The sequence below is a fragment of the Denticeps clupeoides genome, unplaced genomic scaffold (assembly GCF_900700375.1).
Source record: "Denticeps clupeoides unplaced genomic scaffold, fDenClu1.1, whole genome shotgun sequence".
Lineage (NCBI taxonomy): Eukaryota > Metazoa > Chordata > Actinopteri > Clupeiformes > Denticipitidae > Denticeps > Denticeps clupeoides.
In genome coordinates, this window is record NW_021630115.1 from 57,649 (window position 1) to 72,153 (window position 14,505).

The 14,505-nt window shown below is 49.1% G+C and overlaps 1 protein-coding gene across 2 annotated transcripts in view; it reads right to left on the bottom strand.

Annotated features, from left to right (window-relative positions):
- Nucleotides 1-12,215: 12,215 nt before the first annotated feature.
- The window catches only part of LOC114783770 (G patch domain-containing protein 2-like), a 20,920-nt gene continuing 18,630 nt past the window's right edge, over nucleotides 12,216-14,505 (bottom strand). For both annotated transcript variants that reach the window (XM_028969265.1, XM_028969264.1), the window contains one exon: nucleotides 12,216-14,016. In XM_028969265.1, coding sequence (XP_028825098.1) covers nucleotides 13,883-14,016 — 134 coding nt within the window. In that variant the 3' untranslated portion in view covers nucleotides 12,216-13,882. The remainder of the gene's footprint in view (nucleotides 14,017-14,505) is intronic.

Genomic DNA, 14,505 nt, shown 5'->3' on the forward strand with positions numbered 1-14,505 from the left:
GAGGACCAACCTGTTGGAGGAACTCCACACCACCCTGGGGAGAACATAGAAAGCAACCAGGCTGGAACCGGGAGCATTGGAACCGGAAAAAAACACAGTCAAACCCACAACCACTTGATCTTCCTGTTAACTACGGGGGTTATGATTTCCTGAATTCATTGTTTACTTGCACAATTTGCATACTGTGGTCTGTAGCTGTCGCTAAAAGCATTTCACTGCACATCATACCATGTATGACTGTGTATGTGACAAATAAAATTTGAATTTGAATTTGATTTATTATATCATGCAGGATTTCAAAGCGTCCCCAGAGTGATTTTCCTGAATGGCTGGTCCAGGTGGACAAGTGGGGGACATTGAAGTCCTCCTCACTCCTCTCTTCTCCCTCACGCCCTCCCTCCATCACATTGAGGTCACCCTCGTTGGTATCGCAAGCACAGCAGTCACATTGCGCCACAATGCAGACAGATTGCTTATAATAACCGTTAGGGGACCTTTTCATTTTTCAATCGTCAGCGATTCGTGGGATAATTTGGCAGCCGTTACGAACGCAACTCTCGTACTGGCGAGATAAAAATAAACAAGGTAGTTGTGAAAGCTCTATATCGGGAAGCCCTAATCCCATTTACAAGTCTGATTCTGCTGCGGCACAATGACATTAAGTCCCCGCAGCGTGGCTATAAGTGGCAATTTTCGCTATTTTTAAAAGCGCAACACAATTGACCCGAAAGCTTTTCAGAAGCAGGGCGGCTAAGGGGATAAAAACGTCACGTCGCAAATGCAATTACAAAAGAGGAAATACTCAGGCCCCTTGAAACCACTTATCTATTACATTCGCTCCACCGTATGCCATAACGCCGCTTTCCGTTTTTTACGTCTGGCCGACGCGTACAACTTCATTTTCTAAATGAACGGATTGATCAGTTGTGTTCTGCACCGTTCAGCGTTATTGAAGCGAGAGCTGAGCTCAGACTCGACACTGTCGTCCGCGGGCAAACAATACACCGTTTCTACATTTTTTTCCTATTCGTTCGTTTTCAATATGATTGAAAAATCTAGTAAAAGCACTTTTGTGAATTTTTACCTCATTTTAGTCAAAGTGTGCTCGGTATGATTCTTGAACATGTTAAATGCAATGACCAGGATAAGGTGCTGGTTCGTCTGCTTTGTAGACAGGCTTACAGCCAGGATTCTGTGTTCAACCAGATCACTTTCAGATGCATGTATTTTGTTTTTTGAGAATTTATGTATTTTCATTTCTAGACAATTATTTTATAGTCTGTGAAACTACAAATCTGCGGTTTAATGGCAACAAATCATTTTCTTAATTCACTTAATTTCTGCAAAGAAGGAAGGAAAGAGCGCAGGATAAGCAGCCCAAAATGAAATAAAGGCAAACATTCATTTCTCAGTCAGTTATTTACTTGCTCCCCTACAGCCACTTTATGTATCTAATATTTCTAATTTACCACGAAGTGGCAAAAGTGACACAAGAAGCCATAAATTCCCTTCTAATTCCAAATAATTCCGATTACATGGACGAGTAGTTTTCAATCAGGAAGATAATCTTGGTGATAGATGGTGGGATAATTGGCTGTCTCGGCGACGTAAATATTGTGACGTTCTATTAATCTCTCCGAATGAGGTGTCAAACTGTCACTCATTCGTCAAACTGAATTAGGAAATATAACGAATAAATAAATGCATGCGAGTCAGGCCAGAGGTGCAAGAGTGCATGTGTGTGTAACCACTATTACTATACTTGTGGGGACATAATTTACAGAGCCTTATGGGGACATTTTCTTAAAGTCCCTCCCTATAAGACAGAGATTACAGGGATATTTTTTGTGTGCTTCCACCACAATGTTTTATTTTAAAGAAAAATATACAAAATATTTAACAGCATTTCTTTACAAACATTTTTGTTATTCATATTTGTGGTTTTAAGGCTGTTGATGGTGTGATTTCCTAATCAAGCAGGGAAATGATGAATTCTGAAGCTCGGTGGAGACGGTCCTTCGCCCAGCTGTCTTTTTACCAAAGTATATGTCAGCACGTCTGCTAACCTGCGGGTGAGAAAGGAAGAGGGAACCGAACGCTGACATCTTCTTAATTTAATTTATAAAGATCATAATTAATGACCTCTAGGCTGCCGGAGAGCCCATCTGAGAGCGTCGACAAAACGAGGACCCGAGCCATAAGAATAAAAATGAAGTTTTCATTGAATTCGGAATTAAATCTCAAATATCAGTAATTTAAAAGAAAAGGTCAACTGTAATGGAGTCCCACCCTGGCTTTTAATGTCCCATAATTCTCTTTGAGGACCACACCTGGCCGTGCCGAGGCCACTGCTAATTGCTGCCGTCGCCTAATTAAAAGCTCAGGTGTTGACGGGAACAAACAAAGGGGCACTTGGTGGCGGTGGCAGCGGCCCCGGCGACACCGCCATTAGCCGGCGTCAGGTGAGTGCCGCTGGCCGCCGATGCGCGACGAATCGCATTTCCTCCCCGGGACAGAGGCGGAGCGCCAATTTCCCTGCCCCTCCCGAGCCGGAGCGCCGCTCGGCTCTCAATCACCACGGAGGGGAAATTAGATTAACGAGCTAAATGATGGCGACAACGCGCAGATAGGGGCCTGCGAGGGAGGCCATTACCCGCCACCGCCGAGCGCAGGGGGACAAACGCGCTGCCGGAGAGCGTGTTGCTTCCAATTTAACCGCGAAAAGCCGAACTCCATTAATTCCGTCTGGTCCAGCGGCAGCCAGTCGCGTGAGAAGCGGGTTAGAGGAGGAGTCCCAAACACGAGGACCAAAGCGCGCGGTGCTGACAAACCGTAAAAAGCTGACATCGCCGCTAAACTCTGCTAACAAGGCCGGGCCGGCTTGTGTACGCGGCGTGGGGGAGAGGGGGCTCGGAATGTGGCCCCGTGGACGAGGGGTGAAGGACCCTGCAGGGGATTATGTGTCCTGCAACTATAAATATAAATAGCGGGTTCTCCGTCTCGGAGTGGTGGCAGCAGTGGCCTAGCGAATCCCGATCCGCCAAGGTGCCACCGAGCAAAGCACCGTCCCCACACACTGCTCCATGGCCGCCCACTGCTCACTCAGGGTGATGGGTTAAATGCAGAGGACAAATTTCACTGTGTGCACCGTGTGCTGTGCTGCTGTGTATCACATGTGACAATCACTTCGCTTTACTTTAAGTTGTTCGGTAAGTGAAGTCGAGGTGACCAGATCTGCCCCCCCGATTATATATTCTGTACCCAACAAAAAAAAAGCCTAGACACGCCCCTGAACAGGGACGACCCGACGTGACGTTGTTCTCGTGTTCCTGTCCGTCGTCCGTCGCATTAAATGCATTTTCTCGGTAATGCAGACGCGTCGTGTCCAAACGACCAATCATTCTTGTTAGGCGCGGCCCCTCCTGCCCGGTTCTGAGGGTCCATTTCCGGCGGGATCGTGCTCGTTTTTTCTGAATGCGGCCGTCCACGTGTGTAATTAATCAGGAATTAAGCATCACAAAGACCAGTAATTCTGAGCAGGTGTATTTTGAAGTAAAATCCAGCGTCCAAAGACTTTTTTTTTTTTTATCGTTGGTGGGGAGATGAAACTCATCTGAAATAAATGTCCCAACAGAGCGGCTTTTGTTGGGGGGACGCGGCACGCGGTGCCCCCTTCTTGCCAGGTGTTTTGGCCGCTCGGCCCCGGAGGCAGGGAGGGCCGATGAGAGACGCCGGGCAGGACGATGAAAAGGGGCTTTCAGGCAGAGCCACGGGCAGCGCGGTCGGGCGCGGAAACACGACACTCGCGCACGCCGGCTCCACGCGGACCGCGCCCGGCCTGCTGACAGGGTCCTGAACCGGGTACAGTACACTCCTACAAAAAGTCCCCAAAAACACCCACTGGGAACATTTACATCTACATTTTACGGCATTTGGCAGACGGCCGTATCCAGAGCGACTTACAACGTGCTTCCATGTCACCATGGATGAAGTGGTCAGTTCTGGTTCACTAGGACCCCCAACTATGAATACAATCTTTTATTCACTCTGTTCTAGTTTCTATACAGAAGTCAGACAAGAAGAAGGTTACAAGTTCATCTAAATATTCTCTAAAGAGGAAGGTGTTGAGCTGCCGTGTGAAGGTGCTCAGTGACTGAGCTGGAAGTTCATTCCACCACCGAGGGGCCAAGACGGAGAAGAGTCTAGATGAGCGTCTTCCTCGTACCTTCAGAGATGGAGGGACCAGGCGAGCAGTACTGGAGGCTCGGAGTATACCAGGTGCAGTGCGAGGTGTGAGGTTGTTTCGACAAAATGATCCACTTTTGAAAAATGTGTTTAATTGGGAATTAAGCAGAGAGGGAAAATATTCACATCATGCATTTATAATACATTTGTTATGTAGTTATTACAATGCACATGATAACATGTGTTGTGGAGTTCTATCTGTGTTTAAACTGACAGGAACACATTTTTATGACGAGAATCATCTTGATTTTGTTCGTGGATCCTCGTAACTCCAGCCGGGAGATGGAGATGGACACGGCGTGCGAGGGACCGAGGGAACCAGACACCCAGGAAGCGAGGACGCGAGGACAGGCACATCAATGGCAGGATGGGCGGGGCCCAGGAACAGGTGTGGCGGCAGAGCGGGCGGCGCAGGTGAAGCGTCCGCGGCGCCGCGCCTCTCATCCTCCGACCCCCTTATCTGCGGTTCAAAGGCCGACGACGGAATTATCTCCGGACGGGACGAGCGGAGGGGCAGAGGAAGCGGCTGTCGCCGGGCCCTCGGCATTCTGGGTAAGCCGACAGCCCCGCGCCAGTCCGAACGAGGAGAGATGGACTCGAACAGGCGCTTCCTTTCTCCCGTCTCTGTCCCCACAGCCTTTTATCACGTCTCTCGCGCTCCCTTTGACTCCGCAGCCACGTCTTTTCGCCGGACTATAAAATTTCAGCGTTTGAAGTGGCCGGTGGGATTTGGGAGGGAACGGACCGCAGGATGACAAGATATACACACACGTGAGTGTGTGTGTGTGTGAGTGTGTCAGCTGACAGGGCCTCTTCACCCACACACCAGTACGCCATTCTTCACTTCTACACACACGTGACATCATTGTAGCTTCGTCAGGATGAGATGAAATACTAGTTTGGTTGGCTTCCAAGCCACCGTGAAGACAAATAAAAACCTTTGGAAGTCAGGTGACCTGAGGAGTGGCGGTTCATTGGTCTGTGTGGATTTATCAGTTCTTGAAAGTGAGCAAGCGAGGGGTCCAAACTGAACGGACAACATCCCTCCTCTTTCAGAAGGTCCTGACTGGAGGACATATAAGAGGACAGAGGATCCGGGACAGCCGGGTTAACTCTCATGAGGATTCGTCTGCCGGTCTGAAGTGAAGTGATTGTCATTGTGAGGCACAGCAGCACAGCACATGGTGACGTGGTGAAACGTGTCCTCTGTATTTAACCGTCACCCTTGGTGAGCAGTGGGCGGCCATGACAGGCGCCCGGGGAGCAGTGTGTGGGGACGGGACCTTCATCAAGGGGACCTCAGTGGCACCTCGGCAGCTTCTGATTACGATTCCGCTTCCTTACTTCCCCACCTTATCCCCTATATACCGCGATGAGCGAATTCCCAAACGTGGGCTCATCCCGCCGATCTCGCCGCCACCAATTCACACTGAATCTCCGTCTAGTGAGATACGGAGGCTGGTCGTCTGGACCCCCGTCTCCCCCACCTCTGACACGCAAGGTCACCGCTGAACGGGAGTCGGCACTCCAAGTAATGCCCCTGACGGACGGTGCTAATTGGTGGAATTTATGTAGCCCTTTCGCCGGCCTTTATGGGGTAGGCAAGTGGAGGGCATTAGCATTTACGAGCCTCGGGGTCCGCGGCGGCTCACCGCTCCACAGCCGGCTGCGGGGCGTCCCGAACGTCCCACACGGGGGGGGGGGGGGGGCTGAACGAAAGGGAAAGTGCGAGCTATTAACGGAACACGGCCCGAAAGTTGGAGCGAAAGATGGAGATGGAGGAGTAAAAGAGCAGCGCGGGAAGGAAGAGAAAGAGAGAGAGAGAGAGAGAGAGAGAGAGAGAGAGAAATGGAATATGAAAGACAGCACTGGCCGGGCGGGGAGAGGGGTCATGTAATGAGAGTCTGGTTATTGATTGTATTGTCAGGGCCGCTGACCGGGGTCCTGAGTGCTGTGGACTCCAGTCCATCTGTGGACAATGCAGTCAGTTACAGCCCACTGCCTCGCCTAATAAACCACAGACAGATTAATATCACACCTGTGTGTGGTGTGTGAGTGTGTGTGAGTGTGAGTGTGTACGGGTGTGTGCTCGACGCTCGTCAGCACGACTCGGGGTCCAGGGGTGAAGGATTTCATTTTTATAAAAATGTCATGAGCTAACTGGCTGTACAGTCGAGCCATCGTTTTAATGGCACGGAGCCCGATGTCTGAACGTGGAAAAAACACGCCGAACGAATCCACGAAGCCGTAATATTTCATTCCGAACCTGCAAAAACGGTCAGAATACGTTTCACAACGATGACGGTCAAACTGAGAACTTCTCACAGCATAATAACGGCAGTAATCCACGTAACGTAAAACTGTTTTTCTGGAAGAAATTTCTCTGTCCACAAACCTTTGTGAAACCAGATGGGACGTAAACGCGGTTCATCGTCCCTTATGTCTCCCATCCGGTCGCGCGGGTCACGTCACTTCCCACAATTCCCGTTCGAGCATCATTAATATTTCAGAATGCTTGCGGTGGGTTTTCAGGGAGAAAAAGACGCCGTTCCGTTTGGACGCTTTCTTTACAGTGAAGTAGAACAGAAAACAGGTAACAATAATATAATAATAAGATCAAACTTTTATTGACTGGGTTACATAGATTTGCATTACGAAAAAAAAAAAGCTAAAATACTAATTTCATAGAGTAAAAGTAACGTAAAATATTCATGGATAATCCTGAGTAAAATAAGACTAAAAGGCCCAGAATTTTAGTCGACTGAAACTTGACTAAAATGAGTCCTGGCGTGACAATGATTGATAAGGACTAAAATGACAGCTTGACGCAAAGACTCGACTAAAACTAAAAAGGAAAAACAACTATAGTTAGAACATTACAAAATCCAATGCAACCATCTGGAAACCGTGGAAAGAACGTGCAGATCGGCAGAACGAGACGTTGTCGAGGACCAGGTGCCGGGGGTCAGACTGGCGAGTGTCCTGCGGGTCGACCAGACAAGAAGAGCAGTGACATCAGCATGATGGCTTCATTTTCGGTCCCAAGATGACGGCGTGTGTCGAGGACGGGCCCGGGGTCCCGGTAATCGGCGGCGCGGGCACGAGCGATTACCCAGAAGCACTCAGCCAAAACAGGAAAATCAATAAACAATCTGGACGGCTCTGAGCGGCCCTGCTCTGACCTAATAAACGTCTCCATTCACTCTCGCGGCTTCATCTCGCCTCAACGTCTTCTTCATGTGCATCCCCTGCCCATCAATTAGAGCGCGGCGTGGCCCTGCCGCAGACACGCCCCCTCCTCCTAAATACCGTACCGCAGCTTCAGCATGTGGAGGTCGTGAGAGTTGGGAGGAGCTGAGGCTGGAGTGTGTGTGTGTGTGTGTGTGTGTGTGTGACTACAGCAGCAGCTGAACCAGTGAAGGGGAGAATGACAGGTAAGCGTTCTACCTAAAAACGAGTTCTCTGGTCTGTGACTGACTGCTGCGCGCACACACACACACACACACACACACACTTGTCTCCCATCGATTCTGCCACTTCCCATTATTGTCAATCAGAGGAACGCTGCTAGGAGGAAAGGGGAGGCGGGAGATGGGAAAGGAGCTGCCGGAGGGTCGCGGTGCCGGGGGGCGGGGCCAGGATCGTGGCCGAGGAGCCTGTCCTGGTCCCACTCCATCTTCCACCCCCTCCTTGCGGACGACTTTGGTGGTTTTCTTGACCTCCCCCCACGTTTCTTTGCGAAGTGATGATGCTGCACGCGTAAACAGCAGCGTATTAACCAACACACAGAGCTCGACGCACGAGGGGTTCCCAAAACTCCGCATTTGGGAGCAAGAGAGGTCGCCCACGTCATCAAATCGTGCAAATTGTCTCTGACGATGTCTGGGGACCTCCGTTCTGTCCAAAGTGACCTGATTTGGACGAACCGGAGTCCTGTTTACAGGGAAGGTGAGGATACCTGAACGTTTCACTAAAATGCAGCAGTCAATCATAATGAAAACAGAGAGGTGGCTCATGGGTAAAAAAACCACACGACCCCACCATGACTTCCACCTCTGCAGATCGGCCCTGACGGTGGCGCTCTGGCGGCGGTGGCGTTCTGGCTGGGCGGCGGCGGCGGCCATAAGCCCGGGAGATTGATGGGCGCGGCCCCCCCCCGCCCTCCCCGCGCCGTAAAAGATTATCCGCTCGCTCGCTGGAAACAAAGCTGTGATGGAAATTCGTCTCGCATCATCAGCAACAAAATATCTACACGCCGGGGTAGGAGTCTCTCATTTTTCATGGACTATATATTAAATAAAAAAGAACATTAAAAGCAGCAGGAGGAGGAGGAGGAGAGGCGTCCTGACTGATGGGCCCGGTCCGGGTCTTTCAGAACGCCGGAGATTATGGGGTTTTTATTGGCTGTCAGGAAACACAACGTCCCGCGTACTTCACCCGCCGGCGCTCTGATTGGGGTGCCAGCAGGAATGAGGAGGAATGGAGCCCGATGCGCCGCACACACACATTAAACACACAGCGGAACTTACTTATCATTCACAAGTGATGAATGGAAGCATACACTGCCGGTCAGAAGTCTGGGCGCCCCGACTCTGCGGCGGTTACGGAATTTATCAGGCGCCCTTATCCAGTAGTTACAGGGACAGTCCCCCCCTGGAGACACTCGGGGTTAAGTGTCTTGCTCAGGGACACGATGGTAGTAAGTGGGATTTGAACCCGGGTCTTCTGGTTCATACGCGAGTGTGTTACCCACCCTGGACGGAGCCATTTCCACGAATCCAAAGCAAACGTCAAATTTTTTTTCCCTCTTTTTTACCTTCATGGCGGCTTTGTTCACTATCGTCTTCATCAAAAACCGCTGGATCAGATGGTCAGTAATTTGAGTGAGCGATAAGAATGTCCAAACGTCCCCGTTGTCCATCTGGTGGAAATGCTCCCGGATCTGGAGAGACATAAACCTTCAACTTTTTCTGTAATTCATGTTATTTTATAGCGTATGCGTCTTTTGTTACGTAAAGCTGTAAACGAGTAGGGGTGTCCAGACCTTCCTGGAGGTGTCCAGACTTTCCTGGAGGTGTCCAGACCTTCCTGGAGGTGTCCAGACCGTCCCTTTTTTCTTTAAACATTGATGTACAAGAAGAATCCAGTTATTTTTGTTGTCAGTTTCAGGAGCTTTAGCACGTACACGTTCAAACTGCTTCATCTAGCGGTGCTTCCTGATTTGACCCCGAACACCAACAGGCCATAAAGATCTTTTATTTATTCCCGGTGATTTAATTAAGTTTGAAATATTAATTGGCGAGCTGTAAAGGTGTTCCGATTATGGATTGTTACATGAAATATTAAACCGAAATCATCCGATAATCGTTCAGATGAAACTCCCAGGCAGTCACAGCGGGTGGTGGAGAAAGAGGCCGAGTCTGACATGTCCGTTTCCACATGCCACTTTCACTCGCCGAGACGAGCAAGCAGGAAGAAGGAGGGAACAAATCCAGCCTGCCGCACATCAGCCCCCTAAGCATGACAAAGCTGTCTCTCCCCGACTGGAGGAAGGCATCGATTTTTCCTCCACTTCTCCATCAATCTGCTGGAGGAGAAACACCCAGGGAGGCGGGGGACGAGGGACAGAGACGGACAACTGAGGGCGAGTTCTGGAGAGTCCAACATGCAGGCAGCAGGATCTGTGCAACTAGCATATATTACGTGCGATGAAAACAGAAGCGTGTTATTAATATGAACTAAAGGACATCACTTTGTTCAAGCTGTGTGTTAATTTACTAAGAGCCATTTTGGTGGCCAGGGTTCGAGTCCTCTTCTCCTCAGTCAGGGGATGCAATAACAGCTGGGCCGATGGGAAGAATCATTTCATCCGGTCACCAAGGTGTTTTGTTTGGTTACCGAAGATTCATTCACATCTCCTCCAAATTAGTGTTGTTTTAGTCAACGAAATTTATGACGGGACTGAAATGAGACCAGACGTAAATGCTGGTCATGTGACGATAACTATAATGAAATATATCATTTAATATTGTTGACGAATAAAAACCAAGACAAAGTATAGTTTAGAAAATAAAAACTAGTGTAAAATGTCTCTTAAAAACAAGACGAATAGTTATTTCCGCTTGTTTAATTACATTATTATTATTATGATTATGTCTTTGAAGTGATGACGTCACTTCCTCAATTTACATTTGAGCATTATTAATATTTCAGAATGCTTGTGGTGGGTTATAGATATCTGGTGGTGGGTTTTCAGGGAGAAGGAAAGATGAAGTGACATTTGCATTTTCTTTACAGCGAAGTGGAAAAGAAAACAGAACGTGTATCGAAAAACACGGGGAAAACTACGGCCACTGGAACGGATGTTGAGTATTCTTGAATCCATAAGGTAATAATAATATAATAAAACCTTGTTTTAACTGTGAAATGGGTTTGACTGAAGGAAAATGTTGTATTTGTACTATATTGACAGGGTTAAATAGAATTTTATAAAAAAAATTAAAAAAAAAAGACAAATACAATTTTCATTGACTAAAACTAGACTAAAATATTCGTGGATAATTCTGACTAAAATAAGACAAAAATGCTCAGATTTTTAGTTGACTGAAACTTGGCTAGACTAAAATGAGACTAATAAGACTAATAAAACACTAACATTGACGCAAAGACTAGACTAGGCGCTTTCAGACTGAACGCGGCATGCGCTCGCCTTAAGGTTTGCACCAAAAAAAAAAAAACCTCAGCTGCAAAAAATACGTGTCGTTGGGATGATAATGTTGCGTTGTCCATCGCTGGACACTCAAAGAGACTGATTCGATTTTCCTCCATTCCCACTTTATGTCTGCGTTTTAAAGGGGAGGACCAACATTGGCCGCTTCAATGCTTCGACTGTATTGGATGCGTGACAGTAAAAGGTCCCAACAAATTTCAACTCGGACCACGGTGCGTGTCCCTACCGAATCCGTAGCACTTGCCTGAACGGGTCCTCTGAAAGCCACCACGTTACGGCCTGACCCTAACAAGCTATAGAAAATAAAGGGTTTTCCAGAGCAAAGTGCTGCACTGGCCACGTTCAGTCTGAAAAATGAAGACAGGCCGCCAAAAACCACTAAACTCCCAATTTTGGGAAATATTGTGGGATTTTGGTGGCCAGCGTCTCATCGAGAGACTTTATTGAGACGGTTGCCGTAACGCATCAGTGCGCTAAAAAGGTTTCAGGACAGCCATAAACGACACAAACGCACATTCCTTTATTTATTATAGAGACAATATTTCATACTTACAGTAATGCAAGCTGATGCAGGAGGATTTCACAATGCACACAATCATGCCTCCACGCAAATAAAAGAACATGTGGAGGAATAGCTGCCCCTGTCGCTGGTCAACGAGAGATGAAACACAGAACACACTTACTATTCAGCGCTATCGTACTCACATTTAAACGTTGGTCTACGATATCAAGTGCAGTATTAAGAATTGAAGATCACGTCCACTCAAGTCGTGTCATGGACGTCACGCAATCTGGCTCACCGCTGCATGCACCATCAAAACGATTTTCACAAGAAATCATGTCTCCAAAAAGAACGCACATTCTGTATTACAGAAATAATATTCTTGCATTACATGGCCATGAGACGAATTACATTCATTCGTTATGCAACCCAGGCGAGGGGCATTTTATATACTGGACACAGGAGAGGAAACCTGAGTCGCGATTCATGGAACCCTGGCTGTTCCCCATCACAAATCTACATCAGCGCTGAACGATGAATACATGCGTACTTTTACAACAATGCCATTAAATATATATACATACAGATTATAGTTCAGCGATTTTTTGTGTTGGCCTTTAATGTATAAAAGTGAGCTGTTATGTTAATAATACGAAATACACAAGTCTTGTATAGTAAGGGACGCTGATAAACAGACAACTTGTTTAAACCGTGTTCAAATTTTCCACCTAGCGGCGGTTCTTTACATGACTACATGAATATTGAGAAGCCCCCGTTGTCTGTACCCGATCTGTACCGTCTGCCCTGTTTTTTGTGATTTTTCTGCGAAGCCACTGTTTAATGTAGTAAGACGAAACAGTGCAATTAGACGATAAAACCACGATGATAAAAAGGCTCCAGAGAGCGGGGCCACGCCTGAGGACTCTTAAACTACACGTCCGAGGTGGAAGCCACAAATCACGAACCAGAGATTCGTTCCGGAGTGACCCCTGACCCCGCTGGCCGGACAGGCTCGCGCGGGCTGCAGGTTCGCGTCAGGATTATGATTGCATGATCTGCCCGTGTCGGCGGGCGCCGGAAGGGCCGGAACCTTCGGGCATCACTCACTCGCAGGACTCCTAGGTGCCTTTGTCAGTTGATTGCTGATGGAAAAAAATAAAATAAAAAAGGAAAACAGATCAATACATCTCCGCCGGGCCTGACAGGTAATCTTTACCGGGAATGAAATATGAGAGGCATCAGTCCGCTGGACTCCTCTACTGTAACCGGGACCGGGCCGATTGACCGAGGAATCCCCGGTTTCGCTTCCAGCCCCAGAAAACTCATTTCACCCTACAAGAGCAGGGCGGGAGACGTCGCCATGGTAACGACTAATTATGACAGGAGGGTGGGGGGGAGTCAGGGGGTGGCCCCGTGATCGACGAAAGGCGATAAGGACATTCCTCCCTATCTGTCAGTTCCTCAACATCACAGGGGCCAGCTGGCTGCGGGGACGAGCCTCTTTCAGCAGATGACTATTGGACCATTTGGGACTGTCAGCGCGGGCCGAAGCAAAAGCTTTTTTTTCGGCCCCTCCGGACGATCCGTTTAAACGTTCATATCCTGCCGATACGTAATGCAACGTTGATGAAATAGTCAGTGGGATCCCCTCGCTTGTTCATTCATGTCCAAGCACGAGGGACATGGACAAGAACACTTCCCTGAAAAAGAAAACCGCAACGCGAAGCACCGAGGGTATTTTTGCATTTTAAAAGAAAGTGATTTGTGCAGGAAAAAGGCAGAAAACGTATTAAAAAATCCGCCTCGAGTCGACTTGTAATGAACTTGTACGAGACACGCCCCCAAAAAGGAGACCGATGGGACAGGAGGCCCCTGGACGAATCGCAGTTATTCCATCATCACCATCACCACAGCACCGCACTCCGTCCCGAATCCAGGATAAATAAATAGAATAAATAAAGGGGCGTCGGCCTCCCAACGTTCACGTGAGGGGCATTTGAATACGGAGGGTACAGAGGAAGACGCTCCGGGGTGCGAGAACACAGGTTCTCGCACCCCGCTCTGTTGTGCTAATGAGCGCCTTCGAATCCATGCTAATGCGAGTCCTGCTCTTTGTGTGCCGCCGGCGCGGGGCGGCGAGGCTTTCCGTCCGGCTCTAGCCCCGCCCCTCCGTGCTTGTTGGCCAGGAGAGGCTGGAGTGAAGAGCTGCCTTGGGTGAAGGTCCTCGGCCCGCCTTCCTCCAGGAGAAAACGTCTGTTTAACGGCTGATTAGCCGGCGCTTGATTGCATTAGCATACGCCGGGCCGGCAAGGAAAACTCACAACTCTTCCACTTATAAATTATATATATATATATATCACTTTTCTCCTCATCTTCTGAGCCAGATGTTCTCCTCCGAGTCCTCCTCATACTCCTTCCGACTCCCCAGGCCCCAGAAGTCCCGGCCCGGGGCGGGGGGCCCCGGACCCTGCCGGCTCCACGCCGGGGCAGTCCCGATCCGCCTCCTCGCCACGCTCCTCCCTCCGGAAGGCGACGGCAGCTGCGGAGGAACCAGAAGAACACGTCACGTTAAACGGCTGGTTGCCCGTGGCAACGTGGATGATTAGCACGCTGGAGAGATCAAAGCGGCGGCGCAGGAGGCCGCTCGGGTGGCTCCGCCCCGTTCGGAGACGGAGCTCGGCGGACGGAACCGAAAGTGACATCGCGGCCCCGTCCTGTCTCCGAGGATTAGGCGGGACAGCACTCTCCCGCTCCCCATTACTTTCCGGATGGCTTCCCCTCCGAACCCGTCCGGTGGGCGGAGTCGCGCAGGGGGGGGGGGGGGGGGGCGGGGGTCATCGATTAATATTCCTCCAGGGGAGGATGGTTAACCAGGAGCGGTAGTTAAACCCGACCGCACTCCGGAGATCCAGGTTCATACGATCAAAAAAAAAAAAAAAAAAAGACGACCTTGAGGGACGTCACTCTTCACAAACGAACCCATTTCCGGCAAATCTAACGGTTTAAAGAACCCCGACGCCCGCGGATG